At 50.8% G+C, this 21,594-nt stretch overlaps 1 protein-coding gene across 1 annotated transcript; it reads right to left on the reverse strand.

Annotated features, from left to right (window-relative positions):
- Positions 1–1,275: 1,275 nt before the first annotated feature.
- On the reverse strand, positions 1,276–16,372 carry OPTC (opticin). Its single transcript, XM_054455407.2, has 8 exons — positions 16,299–16,372; positions 14,281–14,552; positions 13,388–13,526; positions 11,671–11,829; positions 10,670–10,872; positions 7,230–7,325; positions 6,493–6,688; positions 1,276–1,580 (listed from the first exon to the last, which is right to left on the reverse strand). The coding sequence occupies exons 2-7, from the start codon at positions 14,509–14,511 to the stop codon at positions 6,518–6,520; spliced, it is 999 nt and encodes a 332-aa protein (XP_054311382.1). The 5' UTR covers positions 14,512–14,552; positions 16,299–16,372; the 3' UTR covers positions 1,276–1,580; positions 6,493–6,517.
- Between the last annotated feature and the right edge of the window lie 5,222 nt (positions 16,373–21,594).

Below are 21,594 nucleotides of genomic sequence, written 5' to 3' on the forward strand. Positions count from 1 at the left end.
GTGGTGCGATCTCGGCTCACTGCAACCTCCGCCTCCCGGGTTCAAGCAATTCTCCTGCCTCAGCCTCCTGAGTAGCTGGGACTATAGCGCACACCACCACACCCAGCTATTTTTTGTATTTTTAGTAGAGATGGGGTTTCACCATGTTGGTCAGGCTGGTCTCGAACTCTTGACCTTGTGATCTGTCTGCTCGGCCTCCCAAAGTGCTGGGATTACAGATGTGAACCACTGTGCCCAGTCTCCTTCAGGGATTTCTTAGATCTCCAAGAGAGGTGCTGCAGCTCTCACAGGTATTGGGCTCCAGGAGCCTGTCCTGGGAGGCAGGGGGCCTCTCTGTGGGAGGAAGCACCTCTCCTAAGACTGCCCAGTGATCCTTGGGGGGCACTGATTATGGACAACATGTAATTCAAAGGTCGTTACCTTTGGTTTCAGGATGGGTCAGAAAGGGCATGAAAAGCTTGGATTATTCTCTCTTCTGCATGGACTAGAGAAGGGTCAGGAAGGCCTGCAGCTAAGCAAGCTTTAAAGCCATGGTATAGTTGATTTGGGCTCAGAAAGCTCAACTTGTGAGACTAGACTGATTGTGTGTCTGTATTTTCTGTACTTCCTTCCTTTTCTCCTTTACCATTTGATACCTCTTTGTCAATGGTAGTCTGTGCTACTGGGAACAGCAGGAGAGGGTTGAGTCTTTGTTCTTAGGCTAGAAATGTAATAAGATAGGGATAGGCACCACACCCCTTGGGCTTGGATATGCTTTGAGCAACAGATTTGGAGTGAGGGAACTCCAAGGGGCCAGGACAGAGTGAGGTGCTGGTGTGATCAGGATATAGGTTAGTCAAACTCAGGTGTTCAGACTCTCATTCCAGTGCTCACTCCCTTGCATCAGAGTTCCTTTACAGATGCCGTAACAAGAAACACTTCCACTCCCTCCTGTGTCTGAACTGTGTGTTAGACACAAAAGAAAAGAATTCTGGAGTCGGTACAATGGCACACATCTGTATTCCCAGCGACTCAGGAGGCTGAGGCAGGTGAACGTTTGAGCCCAAGAGTTCAAAACCAGCCTAGGCAACCTAGTGAGACCCAGTCTTTTAAAAAAGAGAGAGAGAGAGAGAGAAAAAAGAATTCCTGAAGGCAGGGCTGGGACTGGTAGTGCCAGGAGGAAACAAAAAGCTATTTGCTCTGGTGCCTGAGCACAGAAGGAGAATAGAGAAAAAGGAGGCAGAAGAAGTGCAGAGGGGAGGAAGGGGAGAGCAGGCGTTCTGTGTGGGCTCGTTTGAAAGGAAGTACACAAGCACATCCAGGCCATGGGTTTGGCCATGTCTGGAAGGGCTGGACAGGCCAGGTTGAAGACAAGAAGGCCTCAGTGTGGGGAATTTTATTACAATGAGGCAGGAAGGAGGTGGTCCTTGGGGCTTCTTTGTTACCCGCAGGGAGAAGGGAGATGTGAGAGCTGTGGGAAAAGAAGCGGGCATCCTCCCCCTGCATGGAGACCTTTGTCCATGCTGCCGGCGGCCACAGGAGGGAGGCGTGCGAGATGGCGGCTGCTGGAGAATGTGATGCCCGCTGGTCCAAGAGATGACCTTGAGAGAGAGGAGAGACAAAATTGAGCTGGTGTCTAGTGTGGGGGAGAGGGGAGGGGCAGGTGAGGTGGGAGGAGAAAGCTGAGAGGGAGCTAGACAGGGAGGGGGCGGGGCGAGCCAGGGCCACCTCCTCGTATGGTCTGTCTGACTCTGTCCTGGCCAGAAGGAAAGAGGACACAGACACAGGCATGTAGGGGTGCGGCAGAGATGGGGGGCCGTGTGTCTTTGAGCCCCAAGGTTCTCCTGAGCTGAGACCTTCATTACCTCATGTGCTTCCTAAGGATACAGGCCTTGATCCTGCTGGGGGCAGGCCCTGGACTCAAGCTCCATAGGCCGCCCCCCTTTTTTCTAGCCTGGGCGATGCCCTCCCGAGTCCTTGCTTTTCAAAGCATTTCGGGGGGACGTGGTGGGGGCACCCATCCTCTGCTCCAGCAGCTGGAGATGGGATTTCCCATTTCTCTGACAAGAATTCCCAAGAAGTGATGGCTTTCACTGCAGCTCCACCCCCATGCCCATCTTTCTTTTTCTGTTATAGATTGTTTATGTTAAGTCATCTTTCTCTGGGACAAAGTACTTAGCCTCTCATTTTCTATCAGTAAAAGCAGGGATAATAATTCCTTCCTCACAGAGTTGTTAGGACTGTCAAATTAGGTCCCATATGTAAAAGAGCTTGCTGAAGTGCAAACTGACAGCAGAAATGTAAGAGATTACTATTCCCAGGGAAGAGACAAAAGAGAAAAGGAAGCAGGAAGGGAGTCCAGGCAAGGTCAGGGTGGGGAAATGGCCTTGGCTCCTAAAACAGACTTAGCTCCAGCCTCTCCAGCAGCCCCTCCCACCCTCCCTTCTCCACCAGCCTCCTCTGGCCCTGGGCCTTGCTGGGTAACCTTTGGAAAAACAGGACCCTGGAGCTGAGAATGGGGCAGGCAGAGGGGGAGGTCATTGCAAACTCATCCTTTCTCTCACAGAGAAGAGGGGCCCTGGCCTCTTCCCCTGGACCTCCTCCTGCTGATACTCATAGGACAGGTTAGGGCAGGACCCTCCTGAAGGCCACAGGGTGCCCCAGAGGTGGGAGGCACTCCCTTTCACACAGAGCTGGCAGAAAAGTCACCAGGGTGCCTCCCAGAGCAAGTACCCTTGCCAAGGTCAAATATGAGTTGCTGCTGGGCCACAAAGGACCTGGATGAGTGAGGTTAGGAAAGTCTGGTGTTGGAGGAGGTAGATTTGATGCAAACCTAGACTGCCGGCTGGCATGAGGCCTTCAAGCTGGCTGCCATGCCTGGCTGGACCCCACAGCCCCTCCTCTCACTCCCTTCCTTTGTACTCTCTCAGGGCTGGCTTGCATCTGCCCTGTGTCATTCTCTCCATCTTGACCATTCTGCAAGACAGGAGGGCCTCACTCTGGCTAAAGAGGTGCTCTCTGCCTTCCCTGCCAGTTGCCCAACCCTAACCCCTTTAGGTCCCTGAGAAACAGGAGGCCTAGCTGTTCACATCAAGATCGAGAAGCAACAGCTGTGGGGTTTCTCTCTCTCTGTCTCTCCCCATCTCTCTCTTCCTCCTTCCCTCTCTGGTGCAGAGGGACAGATGCTCTGTTTAGAATTTCTTCAGGGAGACAGACAACAAGGGCATTCTTTCTATTCTTTGGGCTTCCCTAGCCAAAAATGGGGGATTAGCCAAGAGACAGCTGCAGAGGCAGTAGCCCTTGGGGAACCCCTCCCAGAGCAGCAATGGCCTCGGGAAAGAAACTGTCTGGAGCCGGCCTCCTTTAATTGGAACTTGAAAGTGGTGTCTGCATTGGAGTGTGGCAGAGAGCAGGACTTCAGACTCTGGCTGGATGGACCCCGGATTGAATCCTAGCTCTGCCACTCTCTCGATGTTTGGGTTTGGGCCTCTCCCCTTTCAGAAGCCTGTTTCTTCATTTGCAGTCTGAAGATGAGCATCCCTACTCACTAGGGTTGTTGCTGGAATTAAATGAGTTGATGCACAGAAAAGCTTCTATTATAGGTCTGGCAAACTCCGGGAGTCCAGAGATTGTTAGATCCCCTGTCCCACAATAAAGCAGGAGCCAGGTGACTTTCTGTATTCAGCAAAGAGTAACCGAGAGGCATGTGGGAATGATGTGGCTTCCAGTACCCAAAAGCCCCAGTTCTGGAAAACCACTTTTTTTAAATTAGATTTTTAAAAAAATTGGATTCCTCGGCCAGGAGTGGTGGCTCACACCTGTAATTCCAGCACTTTGGGAGGCCGAGGCGGGTAGATCACCCGAGGTCAGGAGTTCGAGACCAGTCTGACCGACATGGAGAAACCCCGTCTCTACTTAAAATACAAAATTAACCAGGTGTGGTGGCGCATGCCTGTAATCCCAGCTACTCAGGAGGCTGAGGCAGGATAATTGCTTGAACCCGGGAGGCAGAGGTTGTGGTGAGCCAAGATCATGCCATTTCACTCTAGCCTGGGCAACAAGAGTGAAACTCCATCCCCCCCCACCGAAAAAAAAAAAAAAAAAAAAAAGAAAATTGGATTCCTCAATCTAGGATCTCTTGCATTTGGAGAACTTTAGGCTTTCAGCTGTTGCATGCCTAGGCCTGGTCATAATCCAATAAAGCAGGATATGGAAAGGGATATTGCATATGGAAGGGGACAGGATTTGTGGATGAAACAGATAAAGGGAGAGAGAGACAGAAAACACACACACACACAGACACACACACACACACACACACACACACACACACAGAGAGACAGAGAGAGATTCCGCTGTAACAAACTCTTGGAAGACAGAAAGAGGAGGCAAAGGAGAGCAAGGGCCAGTGACAACTCTGCTGCTCTAAAGGGCAAGGGGTCCTTGGCTCACTGCCTTCCTCGTCCTTCCCTGGGGCCAGGTGCGCTGGAATCCTAGATTCCCTGGGAGTGAGGGTAGGTACTATGATGGCATGAAGGCACCTCCCACCACCTTCAAGACTTCCCACTGCCAGTCTGTAGCCTGTGTGTTGAGTCCTGGTCCAACCCTGAGTCACCAGTGTGAACTGGGGTCAGTGATTGGTCTCTAGTTCTCCATCTCTCCATCTGAAGAATGTGAATAATAATTTCTGACTTGGCTGTTTACAGGACTGCCGTGAGGATCCAAGTGCACAGTGAGGTGGGGGGAGGCAGATACATGGATTCCTTTCCATGTGGCCCACAAGAAACACCTGTCCCTCCAGACTCAGGGACCACCAGGGACCTTGAATAGTTGCCTTGGCAACTCATTGCCTGGCTAACTCCCACTCCTTTGGGTTTCAGCTTAAACGTCAGTTCCGCAAGATCTTCTGGACCCCTAAGTTTGGTCCTCCTCTTGTAAGCATTCATAGCATTCTCTACATACCCTTTATAGCACTTTTATGAGTTGAATAGCATGGTTATTGGTGTGCTTGTTTCACACCTGTCTTTTGCACTAAATTCTAAGCTCTGTGAGGAAAAGGAATATGTTTCTGTTGCGCACCATCTTATCACCACGTAGCAGTGAGTGCTCCATAAGATCCTCCTGCATGAGTAAGTGAATTCCCTGCCTCATCCCTCTCTCATGCCTTAGCATGAGGCCTGAGGCCAAGAGCCCATCCATCACATCCCCCTTGCCCAAAGCCTCCTTATAAGGGTCAGGAGAAGGGTGGCATCTCCTCCTCTCCCTTCTAACTCAAGGAACAAATCATTGGCTACATGATAGTTGCCCTTCTTCCCATCCTCCCAGCGTAGCAGCCCCTGCCCAGGATCCAAAATGCAGAAGGTGAGTAATTGCTATTTTTATTTATCTTTGCACAAGGCTGCCCTCTGGTGGTCGAACATGCAGGAGCGAATGGGAAGGATGGAAACCCCAGTGGCCAGGAACCAGCTGGCTGAGCCAACCACACTCAAGAGACTGGCCGGCGAGCCATGGAGTAGGTAAGTGCTACAAGAAGCGCATCTGGGTGAAGATTCGTGTCAGTTCTCCATCCTTATGAATGGCTCCCTCCAAATCTAACAGGAGGCCCTGGCCTCAGAAGAACAGGAAATGAAGGAATGCCCTATAGAAATCCTACCTACCTCAGCCCCAGTAGGATGGTGTGCAGGTAGGGGAAGCTGGTTTAAGTAGCTATTCTTTCTCCTCAGTGGTATGCAGGCAAACATTTTATAGTCAGCTCTCAAAAAAGGAAATCCCAATTTGTAGTGTTTACCAATTTCTGTAGTGTAAATACCCTTACTATGGCCCATTTTAAACCACCAATATGATGTCACTGAATGAGGAGATGGAAGAGATGCCCAGTAGCACACCATTATCTAGAGTTTCCCCCATACAGATACCATGGACAGAAATAACTTCAAGGGCATGGTTAATAGTGAAATATAGTAAACTAATTGAAAAATGATGATTTTTGAATAATTATTACATTTGTTTTCAATATAATATATTTAATTGTGAGTTTATATAATTTAATTTTTCATAATGGCTGTGTTTAACAACTGACTTGCAAAATTCTGGAAAATTTAATAATCGGTTCCTGCAAGTAGTAAGAGCTGGCTCCAGCACATCACTGCTCTCCTCTTCCCCACTTCTTCCTTCTCTTCCTCCTCCCCCTCTTCCTCTCCCACAGCTTTCTTGGCATTCTGTGTGGGTACGAGAGATGGGGAATATGGAAAAGAGCTCCACTGCAGACATTGCTATTTTCTGAGCCAGGAGCCTTAAGTGTCAAGGAAAGAAGATGGAGAAATGCAAATTTGGCTACTGAAAGACATTTCAGTACATGAGTGTGTGTGCATGCATGTGTGTGTGTGTGTGTGTGATTTTTGCAAGGGATCGAGAGGTCGATTAATGCCTGGGCTAAAGATCACTGTTTAAAGATAAGGAATTGGGCTTTATGGCTGGAGGCCCATGCCTGCATGGTCCTTGGAGGGCTCTTACCTGGGAGGAGTGGAAGGGCTCCGAGCTAGGTGAAGCGGCCGATGGGGAGCCGAGGCAGGCAGAAGTAGGCGCTGGGGAAGAGGCTGAGGTTGATGGGGTTGCCGTCCAGGCGGATGTCTTCCAGCTGCCTGCGGGTGTGTTTGTGCTCCTCAGGGTCACAGAAGACGTCTCTCTGCATGGTCTCTATCAGGTTATTCTGAGAAGAACACATACCAGCTGAGCCTCACCAAGAGGCTCTGCCCCTTAAGCAGCACCAAAGGCTCACATCAGCTGTCCCTACCAGCTCTGCCTGCTCAGGTGCAACTGGAGAAACTGAAGCATCTAGGGCCAAAGCCACACAACAAGGGTGAGAAGAGGAGCCCCAGGGGGGATGGATGGAGAGAGAGGCACAGATGAAGAGGAAGAGAAGGGGAGAGAAGAAGGAGGAAAGGACTGAAGGGAAGGAAAGAGACAGAGGGTAGGAAAAAGAGAGAAGGAAAAGCAGTTGGGTGAGATAAAATAAAACGGTGGAGAGAGAGAGAAAGTGTTTTAAAAAGAAAAAATGGAGAAAATCAAACTGGGGCCATGGACAACTATTTAGACAAGACCTCCCAATCCTTGTCTCCAATAAACCCTCCAATCAAGGACACCCCACAGCTGCCTAAGCCTCATGTTTCTCTCTGCCATGATCTGCTCCTGGTATCTAACTTCCATCCTCCATGCTGTTTATCACCCATGCTCTGGGTGGGGCTCCTTACCTGCAGGTGTACAGAGCGCAGGCTCAGGGGCAAAGGCCCGGGGATAGAATCCAGCAGGTTGTCTGACAGGTAAAGGAACTGCAGCTTCTCCATTGCCTGTGGAGAAACCAAAGAGTGTAGGAGGCTGGTGGGTCCTGTTGGACCCTGGCAGTGAGGAGGGCTATGAGGCCAGAGACAGGTGGCCCCATTTGTTCACTCAGGGCTCACTTAGCATCAGCCGTGCGCCAGGCTCTGTGCTGGGTGCCACAGGGATTGCCCAGGTCTTTAAGGATCTTACAGACACTAACTCCAACTGGATGCAGGAGGAAAGCTGCTACCATTGAGGTGCCAGCCACTGAAGTAGGAAAGAGCTAATCAGCTGATAATGACACTGGGTGGTGCAGGGGAGGGTCAGGGACAGGGTAGAAGGGAGGACCAGGGGATATTTCCGCTCTGCCTCAACTTCTCTGCTATCAGAAGGGACTTTCCCCAATGACAAGTCTCCAAATGCTAAACCTGGGGCCACGGACAATTATCTATACAAGACCTCCCAATCAATGTCTCCAATAAACCCTCCAATAAAGGAGACCCCACAGCTGCCTAAGCCTCATGCCTCTCACTGGCATGACCTGCTCCCTGGTATCTAACTTCCATCCTCCATGCTCTGTTTATCGTCCATGCTCTGGGTAAGGAGCAGGTACAGAGCGGACGCTCAGGAGACAGCCAGACCAGCAGAATGAGAACCACAGGCACAGAGAGGTACACAGTGTGTGCATGGGACCGTGCTCTCGGAATCAGACAGTGTTAATCAGAGAAGGGTTTGGGAAGAGACAAGTTTTCAGCAGGGCTCAGGGAGCAAAGAAAAATGATAGTTACCATTTATGGAGCATCTATGCATATCTAACCCTCCTGTTCTCTTTGTAAAATGCTATCTTTTTTAACCCTCCAGCAGCTGTGTCAAGCAGGTATTATTACCCTCATTTTGCAGATGAGAAAACAAGGTCAGAGAGGTCAGGTGACTCTCGCACAAACCCAGGTCTCTGTGGCTCCAAAGCCCAGGCCTTATCCTGGGCTGAGAAAACAGCTCTGAGTCAAGGCAAAAGCAGCGCCTCCTAATATGGAGACAGCTGGGATGTTGCTGAGGCTGAGCAGCGGGGAACTTCAGGGATCATGCAATCCCGTTCTTAGAGACCGAAAAACTGAGGCCTGGGGTCACGTGGCAGGCTTCTGATTCCCAGTCTAGTGCTCTTCCACCACAACAGTGGTAGTGACACTGTTCTGTAAAACTCCCTCAAAGACCACTGCAGACAGGAGAAGGCTGAGAGGGTGGAAGGTACTGGGGAGGGCAGGGCAAGAGAGCAAGCAGGTGTGCCTCTGTACTCTCATCCTATTTCAAAAATGCAAGTCTAATTTGGTTTATTTGATGCTTCTAAATAGGAATTAGATTGCATAAAAGATTCTACTACTTGAGAGACAGAGAGAGAAAGAGAGAGAGCACATGGGCGAACACACCTGGGGCTCTTCCCAGCCCTATTGAATGGGCTGCCCCAGTGGGCATATTTGTGTCATACAACTCAGCCCTTCCCATCAAAACTGGCCAGCCAATGACCAATCAAATAGTCTCTCTTGGACAGGCACAGTGGCTCACGTCTGCCATCCCAGCTCTTCGGGAGGCCAAGGTGGGCAGATCACCTGAGGTCAGGAGTTCGAGACCAGCCTGGCCAACATGGTGAAACCCCATCTCACTAGCCAGGCATGGTGGTGCATGCCTGTAATCCCAGCTACTCAGGATGCCAAGACAGGAGAATTGCTTGAACACGGGAGGCAGAGGTTGCAGTGAGCCGAGATCAGGCCATTGCACTCCAGCCTGGGCGACAGAGCGAGATCTGTCTCAAAACAACAACAACAAAAGTCTCTCTTGAGCATTTGATCATCGAAAGACAATGATTCATCAGTCACTTACTGGCAGGTTTTGGAAATAAAAGGATACGTAGAGTTAGGGCCAGAATCAGCTCTATTCCAAGCCAAACTCATGTGTATGTTTTCAGGGAGCAGAACCTGTGAGTGTGCAGAGGATGCTAGTGAACAGACAGGTGAATTGAGCAGATGCACAGAAAGAAGTCAAGACAAGAGGCCGTGTGTCCCAAAGAGGGAGAGAGAGTTGTCCACCTTGACTTCTGAACCATCATTCCCAGTACAGGTTTAGCATCCCAAATATGAATATCCAAAATCCAAAATGCTCCAAAACCCAAAACTTTTTGAACATCAACAAAGTGCTCAAAGGAAATGCTTATTGGAGCCTTTTGGATTCTGGATTTCAGGTTAGGGATGCTCAGCCAGTAACAGGCCCATCAGGCCTGATAGTACTGTTTCCATTCATGGAGGTTCTTGGGATGGCCTTTTCTTGGGTCAGAATCAGTTTCTTGCAACTGAAAGAATCAATAAATAGCAAATTTAAAAGGATGAAACAGTGGGTGGTGGTGGTGGAGGTGTGTGGTGGGAGTGCAGGTGGGTGGTGCAGGTGGGTGGTGCAGGTAGGTGGTGGAGGTGGGTGGTGGTGGTGGATATGGGTGGTAGGAGTGGAGGTGGGTGGTGGGGGTGGCGGTGGAGGTGGGTGATGGTGGTGGAGGTAGAGGTGCAGGTGGGTGGTAGAGGTGGCAGAGGTGGAGGTGGGTGGTGATAGAGGTAGAGGTGGGTGGTAGAGGTGGAGGTAGGTGGTGGTGGGGGTGGAGGTGGGTGGTGGTGCGTGGAGGTGGGTGATGGAGGTGGAGGTGGGTGGTGGAGGTGGGTGGTGGTGGTGGTGGTGGAGGTGGTGGTGGTGGAGGTAGGTGGTGGTGGTGGCGGTGGTAGGTGGTGGAGGTGGGTGGTGGTGGTGGAGGTGGGTGGTGGTAGAGGTGGGTGATAGTGGTGGAGGTGGGTGGTAGAGGTGGAGGTGGGTGGTGGTGGTGGAGGTGGGTGGTGGTGGTGGAGGTGGGTGGTGGTGGATGGTGGTAGGGGTGGAGGTGGGTGCTGGAGGTGGAGGTGGGTGGTAGAGGTGGAGGTGGGTGGTGGTGGTGGAGGTGGTGGTGGTGGTGGTGGTGGTGGTGGTGGTAGGTGGGTGGTAGATGTGGAAGTGGGTGGTGGTAGAGGTGGGTGATAGTGGTGGAGGTGGGTGGTAGAGGTGGAGGTGGGTGGTGGTGGAGGTGGGTGGTGGTGGAGGTGAGTGGTGGAGGTAGGAGGTGGAGGTGGGTGGTGGTGCGTGGAGGTGGGTGGTGGTGGTGGAGGTGTGTGGTGGTGGTGGAGATGGGTGGTGGTGGAGGTGGAGGTGGGTGGTGGGGGTGGGTGGTGGTGGTGGAGGTGGTGGGGGTGGTGGTGGTGGAGGTGAGTGGTGGAGGTAGGTGGTGGAGGTGGGTGGTGGAGGTGGGTGGTGGTGGAGGTGGGTGGTGGAGGTGATAGATAGTGGACCTAAGGCCTTGACTCACCCTGAAGGCTGCAGGCTGTATCCCCGAGCTCTGGAGCCGATTTAGGCGGACGTCCAGGATCTCAATGCCACTGGGCAGCACGGGCAGAGCTTCCAACTTGTTCTCTGGGAGGATGAGGTCCTGGAGGGCATGTAGCAGGCGGAAGGCATCATTATCGATGGAGGAAATGAGGTTGTTGGAGAGGTCAATCCTCTTCAACTTTGCTGAGAGAGGTTAGGGGAGAACAAAGAGAGAAACCAGAACACATTGTCTTTCCTTGTCCAGGTTGGAGCTGTCTCTACACCTTGCTCCATCCCTCTCAAGATGAGGGGATTCTAACCAGCTCTCCACCTGCACTAGGCCCAAACCAGAGGAAATAACATAAACCAGGACTCCTTGGAAAAGCCCTCGGATGCCTCAGTGCCCCTCCCTGGAGTTTTGTCCGGTGCAGTGGCCGCCCACCTTGCATCCTTTAGAAGAAGCCTCTTGAGAGCGAGAACCAACAGGCCCAGGAATCCCTGGATCCACCTCACCTCCACTTGTGAGTCTACACAAAAGGGCACTGAGGCCTGGAAAGGCTCTGGGTAATTAGTGGTAGAATCTGGATCAGAGCCCAGGTCTCCTGTCTCAAGCAGGGCATAAGGCATAAAGAAGCTAAAAGCACACAAACAACCATGTAAACAGCATCAGTGCCATGGAGAGTAGATTTAAGACAATCCTGCCCAGCTGACCACACAGCTGTCACTGCTGGGACATCCTGAAGATGTTGGCAGATCATACCTTCCCCTCCCAGCTTTAACTTTTTGGAGAACAAATAAAAACAGGTCCCTTCCACCATCTAAATACTTCAAGGAAGGGACTTCTAAAGACTTCGGGCTATTTCCCTTTGACAGCTGGAGGGACTGAGAGCCAACAGGAAAGAGCTAACACGGAGGGCGCTAACACAGTGTTGGTGACTGTCCTAGTGGCAGGGTGGCTGCATATGCCTGCCCCCACTCCTCTTTTCCCAGGGCATTACATACTCAGCCCTTTGAAGTCTTCGGCCCTGATACGGCTGATGCGGTTGAAGCGTGCATACAGGTAGGCAGTCCTCCGGGGAAGAGGAGGAATGTCCTCTAGGTCAATGTCATCGCAATACACAGAGGAACCGAGGCACACGCAGACCAGGCAGGTGGGCAGACCTGGCCCAGGTGGAAGACAGAACAAAGGGAGATCCCTTTAGCCTCTGGGGCCAATGGCCCTTGCCCCAGGGAGTGTCTGAACCATGGCCATCTGTGCCTTTTTGATAGCCTATGGGTTGCTGCCCAGAACTGACGGGCACCATGTACACAGTGCTGTTGGCTGCTCCTCTGTCTCTGTCCTCCACCCCAGAGAGGCAGGTCCATCCTCAGTTACTACCCAGCCTAAGCCCATTTATATTTTCAGCAGACCCTGGTTCTGTGTACATTTTCCTGGGCCTATGTGGGTGTTTCTAGGAAATCCCTTGGTCTCTTTTCCACAGGATTCCTCTCTGGTCCCAGAAAGTAAAGCCAGAATTAAGTGGGATGGCCAGTGGTTGCTGGCTCTGCCATCTGCCTTGGGGAAGAGAAATTAGATATGTTCTGTGTGGCTCCAAGAAGCACAATAGAACCAAGGTGGAGTACAGTGCCTACCCAGCAACCACTTCCCCTTCTTATGGCATCAGCATGCCAATTTTTCTTTGGGAAGCAGCCCTCTCCTGTTCTGTCCATGACCCAGTCTCTGTACCCACGGGTCATGAGGTTAGGCCAGGTCAGCCACCCCAAGTAGTTGGGGAGACTTTATTGGATCATACAACTGAATAGCGCAGGTGGTTTCTGTCACTTGCTATCACAAGGCACAGAGATTACTGAGAGACCAGTTTAGCTCAACTCAAGGAAGAACTCTAGTAGCAGTGACACAGCCCCAAGATTAAGGAGCTCTTCTCTGCCAGCAGTGACCAGGAGGAGTGGGTGGAGCAGAGGGGCCCCAGCATCTTTCTTATCCTGAGGCTTTGAATGGTGGGTTCAGCTGAGGCCCTTTACGGCCTCTTTAAGCCTGAGACTGTAGCTCTGAGAGGTCATGGATTCCTGACTGAATGGTTTTCCTGCTGATGCCCCAATACCCCAGGTCCACCCAAGGCAAACATCCCAAGAAGAGAACAGGGAAGCTGCGGGCAAGCAGGTCCAGAATGAACTTCACCCCTCCTCTGCCCACTTCTGATTTCCAGCAGATCGCCGAGCCCTCACTGCCAGGGATGCCAGCCCCAGCCTCCAGGAGGGCATCGGAGAAGGAAAGAGAGCTGCTGAGGAGGGACTTTGAAGCTGAAAAGCAGTGTGACTGCTTCATTTGCTCCCATGCCAAGTGACAGCCACAGTTAGTTATTCTTCTCTACAGGCTTTTAATTGTCTCTAATCTAATTACCACTCAACCTGCTTCCCCTGTCATGCTATTAATTAAGGCAGGGTGGCTTTGCTAGGGCATAAGGGAGTTCTTGCATTTCTTTGCTTCTTACTCAACTTGTACATTCAGGCAAAAGTATTAGGGACAGCCAGTGCCTGTCTTCGATTTTTTTCCTGTTCTTACTGTGGCTATTTCCCCTTCTTTCCCTGCTAGTAAGGGTAGCCCTGACCCCCCATGCCCCAACCCCAACCACGTTCCACTTTGGTACCCCCTGGTGCTGGGTCATAGCTGCTTGGCCTATGACCTAGGGATATTGTGACCATGTGACTGTGCACTTACCATGGTTGGGCTGGGAACTCAGTAGCAGCCCTGCTGTAGTAGGTCTGGTCATCGTGGGGTTTGACGAGGGTGTCCCTGGAGCCGTAGTGCTCTTGGCAGGATTGATGCTGGTTGCAGGAGCGAGGCTAGTCACCTTAACCTGGAGATGTAGCACAGAGTACACGGTAGCCCAGCTTTGGCACAAAAGGGACTTAACTTTGGACTCTGGGAACCTCAGTGATGGATTTCAAACCAGCAAAGAGTCACTGTGGAGGAGGAGGAGGGAGGGATAGCAGAAAGACTGTGCAAAAAGGGGACCTGAGAGAGCATCAGGTCCAGCATGTCCATCCTATGGATGAAGAAACTGGGGCCCAGAGAGGAGAGGGATGAGGATCAAAGAGCCAGCAGGTGGTCAAGGCAGAGATGGAACCTGCTTTCCCGATTTCCCAGGCCGGCACTCTTCCCCTGCTCCACACCGACCAGGCTCACGTACAATCGAGTAGGGACTTCTGGGCTTGCACCCCACGCTGCTGCAGTGAAAGCCAAGAGGGCCTGGGAAAGAACTTCAGACTGGAGGATAGTTTCAGAAAAGAGATGGGGGATGTGGCACTTTTATTTCCTAGAGAATATGATGAGGACATTGCGAACCCCTCCCCCAGTGAGACATAGCTTTGGGTCCTACTTGACGGCAGGGGGAGCAATGTATGACTTTTGAAGAAGGAGAAGTCCCAGGTTTGTGTCCTGTTTCTTAGTATCATCTAAGTGACAAGTCCCTATGGAAGGATAAGAATTTCCACCTCATAGAGAAAGAGGTGGAGGATGGAGACACCCGCACTTCAGGGCAGGTGGGAGGGCCCTGGCCTCTGACTCCCAGTGTCATGCAGGGAATGCAGTTGGTCTGCTGTGTCCCTCACCTCGGGGAGTTGGTCCCCATAATCTGTGAGCTCCTCGTAGTTGCTCAGGTCAATGACTTCACCATAGTTGTCTGGGTTCAGGACGTCATTCCGCAGAGGCAGAACTTCAAAGGAATCGCCTTCCCTGGGCATCTGCTCCTCTCTCCTCTTCCTCTCCTTCCTTGGGAGAGAAGCTGTCCCTGTCTCCTGCAGCACCAAGGCCAGCAGACTCAGGAAAGCCAGGAGCCTCATGAGGAGTCAGATGGGAATGAGAATCCCTTCAGCGGCCGGTCCTGGCAAGTGGGCAGGAGGAAGGGCAGCAATCTGCGGGACAGGCTCTCCAGAGGGTTGTGGGAATGGCTCGCAGATTTACTCCACTTCCCACTCCCACACTTGCAGACTCAGTGCTCTCATCACATGCACACACTCCCTACCAGCTGGGACTATGTCTTGGGGGGTACCTCCTAGCAGCCCCCTCCTTCCACCGCCCCACTTGAGTGTTTTTACACGCTCACCCAAACACTGATATTCACTCAGAGGCATGTGCAGATACATCTCAACACAGACACATTCACAAGAGTCCCCTTGTCTACAAACGAGGCACATACTGGTGCATGCACCCAGATGTCCTCTCTTAAACAACCCCATGTTCGGAACATGACTGCTAGTCACTAAGCTCGATTTAGAGAATGTCAACATCAGAGAATCTTATGGGGTCTTGTTGTTTGTTTGTTTGTTTGAGATGGAGTTTTGTTCTTGTTGCCCAGGCTGGAGTGCAGTGGTGCGATCTTGGCTCACTGCAACCTCTGCCTTCCAGGTTCAAGCGAATCTCCTGCCTCAGCCTCCTGAGTAGCTGGGATTACAGGCACCCACCATGCCTGGCTAATTTTTGTATTTTTAGTAGAGAAGGGGTTTCACCATGTTGGCCAGGCTGATCTTGAACTCCTGACCTCAGGTGATCCACCCACCCTGGCTTCCCAAAGTGCTGGAATTACAGGTGTGAGCCACCGCGCCCAATTGACTCTTGTGGTTTTTTATAAAGATCATCCATTCATGCATTTGCTCAACAAACATTTATGGGTGTCTATTGAGTTCCAGGCACAGGACTTGTCTCTGTGGGTACAGAATGAATGAGGCACAACCCTTCCTAGGAGCACCTAGTCTCTTTAGGAGACATGGACTTACAATGCAACATACAATGTAAAAAAGAATGTTAGTTTATGAAATGTACTTGTAAATGCAGCTTTTTAGAAACAGATTATTACAGATACAAGAGTTCTTTGTGTGTGATTGCATGAGTGTGTACACACCTGGAAAGTTCCTTAGATCCCTGTGTATATTTGTGTGCGTGTGCGCACAGATGCCTGCGTATGTATGTGATATGCATGTGAGTACAAATGTTCATGTAGTTTGTATATGTATAGATGGGTCAGGAAATGCATGTGGTGTGGTGTTGTATCCAGGCATAAGTGTATACAACAGTCATACCCAGTGTAAGCTTAACACAGCCCTCCCCAAAGCTAGCTGCACAAGTTTCTAGTGGACTCTCCCCCTTTCTTTCTTTTAAAATTTTTTTTATCTTTTAATTTTTATTTTATTTTCTATTTTTAAGACAGGGTGTCACTCTGTTGCCCAGGCTGGAGTGTTATGGCATGATCTCAGCTCACTGAAGCCTTAACCTTTAGGGCTCAGGCAGTCCTAGTGCCTCAGCCTCCCGCATAGCTGGAACAACAGGCATGTGTTACCATGCCCCGTTAACCTCCCCCCTTTCTTAATTTCAGCTGGGCAAGGCGGCAAGCCCCTAGCAGTAGCAAGAGGTGTTTCTTCACCTTACCTCACATACCTCACCCCAAACGAATTACATAATCTCAAAAAAAATTTTTCTAAGACAGTTTAGTGCCCACCCAGAAGTCTTGTCCAACTTCTTTGGCCAGAGGCCTAAACTCTCTTCATTTTCCCTGCCCAATCCCCTGCCCCAGCCAAACACTTTGCCCTCATTTGCACACTGATGGCCAGAGGCCTCAAACCTTGAACCTTACCCCTTCAATGCTTCTGGATCCTGGATGGAGAGCCCTGCAGCTTCCAGAAAGGTGGGGACTCTGGTGGAGGCTGTCTGAACTGGGGCTTGGGTTAGACAGCGGTGCCCGGGGGAGGGCAAGGAGTTGGCCAGGCCTGTGACCAATCAGACTTTTCATTCCTTCTGATGTCCAGCTGTTTCCCCTCCTCTTTCCTCAGGGGGTCCCCTGCCCCATTCCTGTGTTTGACAAAAGGGAATTCTCCCCCCACCTTCCACTTCACCCCTCACCTCCAGCTCCTGCTCTGTCTCTCCTCTTACTCTGTCAGCTCCTTCTTTCTTTTCCTCGTCCACCCTCCTGATAAGGCCACATCTTTGAGGAACAGGCAGTGCCATCCCCTGCAAGGAAGGGGCCCCATCCCTCAGATTCTGAGCCCTCAGAGAAGGCTGGAGTGGGGGAATATGGAGAGATAGAGCTTGTCTTTGCAGCTTCTTTCTCCAGCCAGAGAGTGACAAGGCTTCGGCTTCATAGCCAGAATCCAAAGATAAAAAGAGGTGGAACTGAGGCACTTCACCCTCACCTGGAGCACCAGCAGAGAGACCATAATTGAACAAAATCACCAGAGGCAGGAGCTGCAGGCCTAGGTGGTTCAAAGAGAAGGTGTGTGGGGGATGAGATAGGATTTGAAAGCCAACTTCAAGTTCACAGATGATGATCATGAGGATACAGGAAATTCTCTAAATCTGCTAGGAGGAAACCAAATGGAAATTGGGAGATGGGCCCTAGAAAGGATCGTAAACACCAGTAGACATTGTGTAGGGTCCTCGGAGGCCTGGGAAGTATCCTCTCCCCCACCCTCAGAGATGTACAGTCGTCCCTCAGTAACCACGGGGGATTGGTTCTGCACGTCCCGTGGATACCAGATCCACATATGCTGAGGTCTTTTATATAAAATGGTGAATTTGCATATAAACTATGCACATCCTCCTGTGTACTTCAGATCATCTCTAGATTACCTATAACACCAAACACAATGCTTACACCTCACTCCATTCACATGGATTCCACATAGTACTGGCACACAGCAAATTCAAGTTTTCCTTTTTGGAACGTTGTGAAATTTTTTTTTCTGAATATTTTCAATCTGTGGTTGGTTGAATCCATGGATGTGGAACCCACAGATACAGAGGGCCAACGGCATTTATCTGGAAACACTCCCCTTTCCTTGGTGCCTCGAGCAGGCTGCCGAGCAAGTCCTTGCTGAAGGCAGAGGTGGGGTGGCTAAGGAGTATTCCCCCAGCTTCTGCCAGCCTATGCCCCGGCATCCACCCAGGTTTCTCAGTGACTCTCCTTGTTCCCTATTCCTTTCCACCAACCAGATACTGAATTCCAGCTGTGAAGCCCCCTAAAGATCTAGTCCAAATCCTTGTGGTATAGATGAGGAGAGTGAGGCCCAAAGAAGTGACGTGACTTGCCCTAGGTCACACAGAGCCAGGGCCAATGCCTAGATTTTTTGACTCTCGGGTCAGAGAGTTTTCTTTAGTTCATATGACCCTCCCCATTTCCACCTTCTTCCCCAGGAGTCCTGAATCCATGTGTTTCCAGGCCCTCAGAGCAGATGGCTTGGCAGAACTCATCTCTGCCCTGGCACACCAGGTGAAGAGGCAGATCTAATAGCCTGGCCCTCGAGGGCAGCATTTGGCTTGCTGTGTTCCTGGGCACCAGCTGGTGTGAGAGGGGGCTTCCCTCAGCCCAAGAGCCTGGTCACCAGAGAAGAGCATGTTCTTGTACCCCTGGCAACCCCCCACCTGGGAAAAGACACCATTAGAGGCTCTGCTGGGTGGAAGGAAAGATAGCCCTGGATCCTGGAGGGCATCCAGGAGGCAGATGGCACATTTGGCGGGCTGTATGCCTCCATCTTCTCTCCACAGCCTGGGCTTTGCAGCTAGAGGCCCTCCGCCCCCACAGCCAGCCTAGGCAATCTCCCCCCTCTCACCCCACACATTTATTCCTGGGAGAAATGCGGATGCGAGTGTTCATTCACTCTCCCTGCCGCCTGCTCCCACTCTCCCTCCCTGCTTTCCCAGTGAGATATGGTTCTGCCATCCCTGCTTGGTTGCCGCACCCCCACCATCATTCCTTCCCAATGCATACACACCTGATTCCCCCACTCCCTGCAGGAGCCACATCCAGACTCAGGCTCGCATCCTAGACCCTCTCCCAACTTCTCCTCTTGCTTTCCCAAGCTCACAGGTCACACACTCTTGTTCTCATGAATATAAGGGGCTGTCCATGGATGTGTACATGTGACCTGGTGGGGGAAACGGCTAACCCTGCAGACTGCTCTTCCAGGCAGCCCAGCTCCCCAAGAGCCTGGCAAAGGAAGCAGGAGGCGGGGGAGGCGTCCTAATCCTAATCTCTCATTAGGAGAGGCACAAGGCGTGTTGATGAATCGGAGGTGGCAGGTGGTATGGACAGAAGTTTGACCAGCCAACCCTGTTGTTGCCCTTTTCATGGATAGGGAGAGAGAGGCGGGGAAGTTCAGGAACCCTCCTGTGTTTTGGAGGACAGGGGTATATCCCCTGCTGAGGGTTTGTAGCCACATAACTCCACTCCATGACCGGAACATGACCCTCTCCTCTTTTTCAGACACACAAGCCCCACAAGGTAGACTCCACACCTTCCTACCTTTGTACTCACGCTGTTTCCTGTCCAGGTGGCATCTTTTTTTCTTTCATCCACCTGGCAAAATCTGATTTATCCCTTAAGAGCCAGCTCACATGGTAGGAGTCTTTCTGGTTTTCCTCAGGTCTAGAGGTAAAAGCCCTTTCCTCTATGCTGTTCATACACAGTTTCACTCATGTCTGTGTGAAGAGACCACCAAACAGGCTTTGTATGAGCAACAAGGCTGTTTATTTCACCTGGGTGCAAGCGGGCTGAGTCCGAAAAGAGAGTCAGCGAAGGGAAATAGGGGTGGGGCCGTTTTATAAGATTTGGGTAGATAGTGGAAAATAACGGTCAAAGGGGGTTGTTCTCTGGCGGGCAGGGGTGGGGGTCGCAAGGTGCTCAGTGGGGGAGCTTTTGAGCCAGGATGAGCCAGGAGAAGGAATTTCACAAGGTAATGTCATCAGTTAAGGCAGGGACCAGCCATTTTCACTTCTTTTGTGGTGGAATATCATCAGTTAAGGTAAGAACCAGCCGTTTGGATGTGCAAGTGCAGGTCACAGGGGATATGATGGCTTAGCTTGGGCTCAGAGGCCTGACACACAGCATTATTACAAACACTTAGGACACAGAGGTATCCATTCATGGATTTCTTTCCCTTTACCAAGGTATGAGTTCCTCAAGGGTGTGCTGCTGTGTGTATTATCCATCCTTGAACCCTTAGCTGGGGACCTGGCATGTGACCGATATCCACTGAACATCCGTGAAGTGAGCTGAAGTAGATGTTTAGTAGCCAGGTAGGAGCAGCGAGGGTGTCACCTGGCAGTTCTCATTCTAAAGAAGATGGTGTAGCCTGGGAGGATCATGAATCCCACTTTTGCAACCAACCTTCCCTCAGAAGAGAGATTCTGGGACACCCTGTTCTAACTCTTCTGTGGACTTCCACATGGCATGTAGACCATTCCAGATGACTTGGTCTATGCTCTCTGCCCTTGAGACGGCTCTTTTACTGTTTTGTTTGCACAATACATCTCCCCAGTTAGTCTGTAAGCTTTACTTGGGCAGGAAAGACGACCGTTTTGTGTCTTTCTGTGTCTGCCTCAGTACAAAGCTCCTGGGAGACCTTCGACAATTTAGTACATGTAGCTTGAAAGAACTCGAGGCTTTGGGTTTCAAATGCAGCTGTAAGATTTCTGGTCTGACTTTAGGAATATATATATATATTTTTTTCTGTGGGTGGGCAGTCTTGTGGAATTGAGGTTTAATTTTTCATGAGGGTTGTGAGTTTGGGAGAAATTCTTCAACAAAAGGCTTTGGGGCTGGGCATGGTGACTCACACCTGTAATGCCAGCACTTTGGGGAGGCCAAGGTGGGAGGATCACTTGAGGCCAGGAGTTCCAGACCAGCCTGGGCAACATAATGAGACCCTGCCTCTATTAAAAAATAATAATAAGAAGAAAAGACGAAAGAAAAGGCTTTTGGATAGCTTTCATAGGAATTTCTTAAGAATATAATCTTTTCTCCACTCATCTTGTTAGAGCAAGTAAGAGGCTTTGGGGCTGGGCATGGTGGCTCAACGGTAGGGGGTGGATGGCAAGATGACTTTATTTTTATTTTTATTTTTTTGAAATGAAGTCTTGTTTTGTCTCCTAGGCTGGAGTGCAGTGGTGCAGTCTCGGCTCACTGCAACTTCTGACTCCTGGGTTCAAGCAATTCTCCTGCCTCAGCCTCCCAAGTAGCTGGGACTACAGGCATGTACAACCACACCCAGCCAATTTTTGTATTTTGAGTAGAGAAGGGGTTTCACTATGTTGGCCAGGCTGGTCTTGAACTCCTGACCTCAGGTGATCTGCCCGCCTTGGCCTCCCAAAGTGCTGGGATTACAGGCGTGATCCACCATGCCTGGCCAGCAAGATGACTTTGAAGTGTTATTCTTGACCTGTTTACACCGTTGAGTTCACGCAGGGTGTTTTTCATATTACTTTATTTCCTGTACTGTGAAGTGTGTTGAAATGTGGAAGTTATTTCACAAAGTTAACACGGTCTTCAAGAGAGAAGAGATATACGTGCAGAGTACACACATACACCTATGTACACACCTGTATATGTCGATGACGACAGCATGGAGGGAATGAACTTATGCATGGAGAAGGGGGCTTTTTTTAAACTTGAAAGAAACCAGCCCATTGTGTGTGTGTTTGGAGGAGGGGAGCCTGTAAAGCCTATTTACCTTGAATCCCCTCTGGCTTACAGCTGCAGAGAGAGACGGAGAGCAGACATATTCTAGATTGGGCAGTGGGATGATGGTGATTGCGTTGCTGCTCAACGAGTCTGGGTTTGCAGGATCAAGGTAATGACCTCTCCCCTGAGGGCCTCATCAAAGGGGCTGAGGTTGCAAGCTGTGAATAAGATGCAGAAGGGGCTCTTATCCAGGCCGAAGCACCAGGTTGCTTTCGGCCATAATAACGTATGGACTTTAAGCAGGAGCCTTGAAGAAACCAGCTGCAGCTAGAAAGAATGCGGCGATTGTAGTGGAGCACGGAGGAAGGAGGCTATGATGAATGGGCCCTATTTTCCATAATTAGCAAAAGAGAAAGGTGAGAAGGAGCATAATGGGAATTTCTTGACGTTAGGGACCCAGCTTAATCCAATTTCT

This window comes from Pongo pygmaeus, chromosome 1, assembly GCF_028885625.2.
Source record: "Pongo pygmaeus isolate AG05252 chromosome 1, NHGRI_mPonPyg2-v2.0_pri, whole genome shotgun sequence".
In the NCBI taxonomy this organism is placed as follows: domain Eukaryota; kingdom Metazoa; phylum Chordata; class Mammalia; order Primates; family Hominidae; genus Pongo; species Pongo pygmaeus.

Coding starts and splice junctions, on each gene's coding strand:
- OPTC (XM_054455407.2), bottom strand. CDS start 14,511: ATGAGGCTCCTGGCTTTCCTGAGTCTGCTGGCCTTGGTGCTGCAGGAG. Junction 11,830..13,387: donor GAGTTCCCAGCCCAACCATG/GTAAGTGCACAG, acceptor CACCTGGGCCAG/GTCTGCCCACCTGCCTGGTC. Junction 10,873..11,670: donor CGAAGACTTCAAAGGGCTGA/GTATGTAATGCC, acceptor AACCTCTCTCAG/CAAAGTTGAAGAGGATTGAC.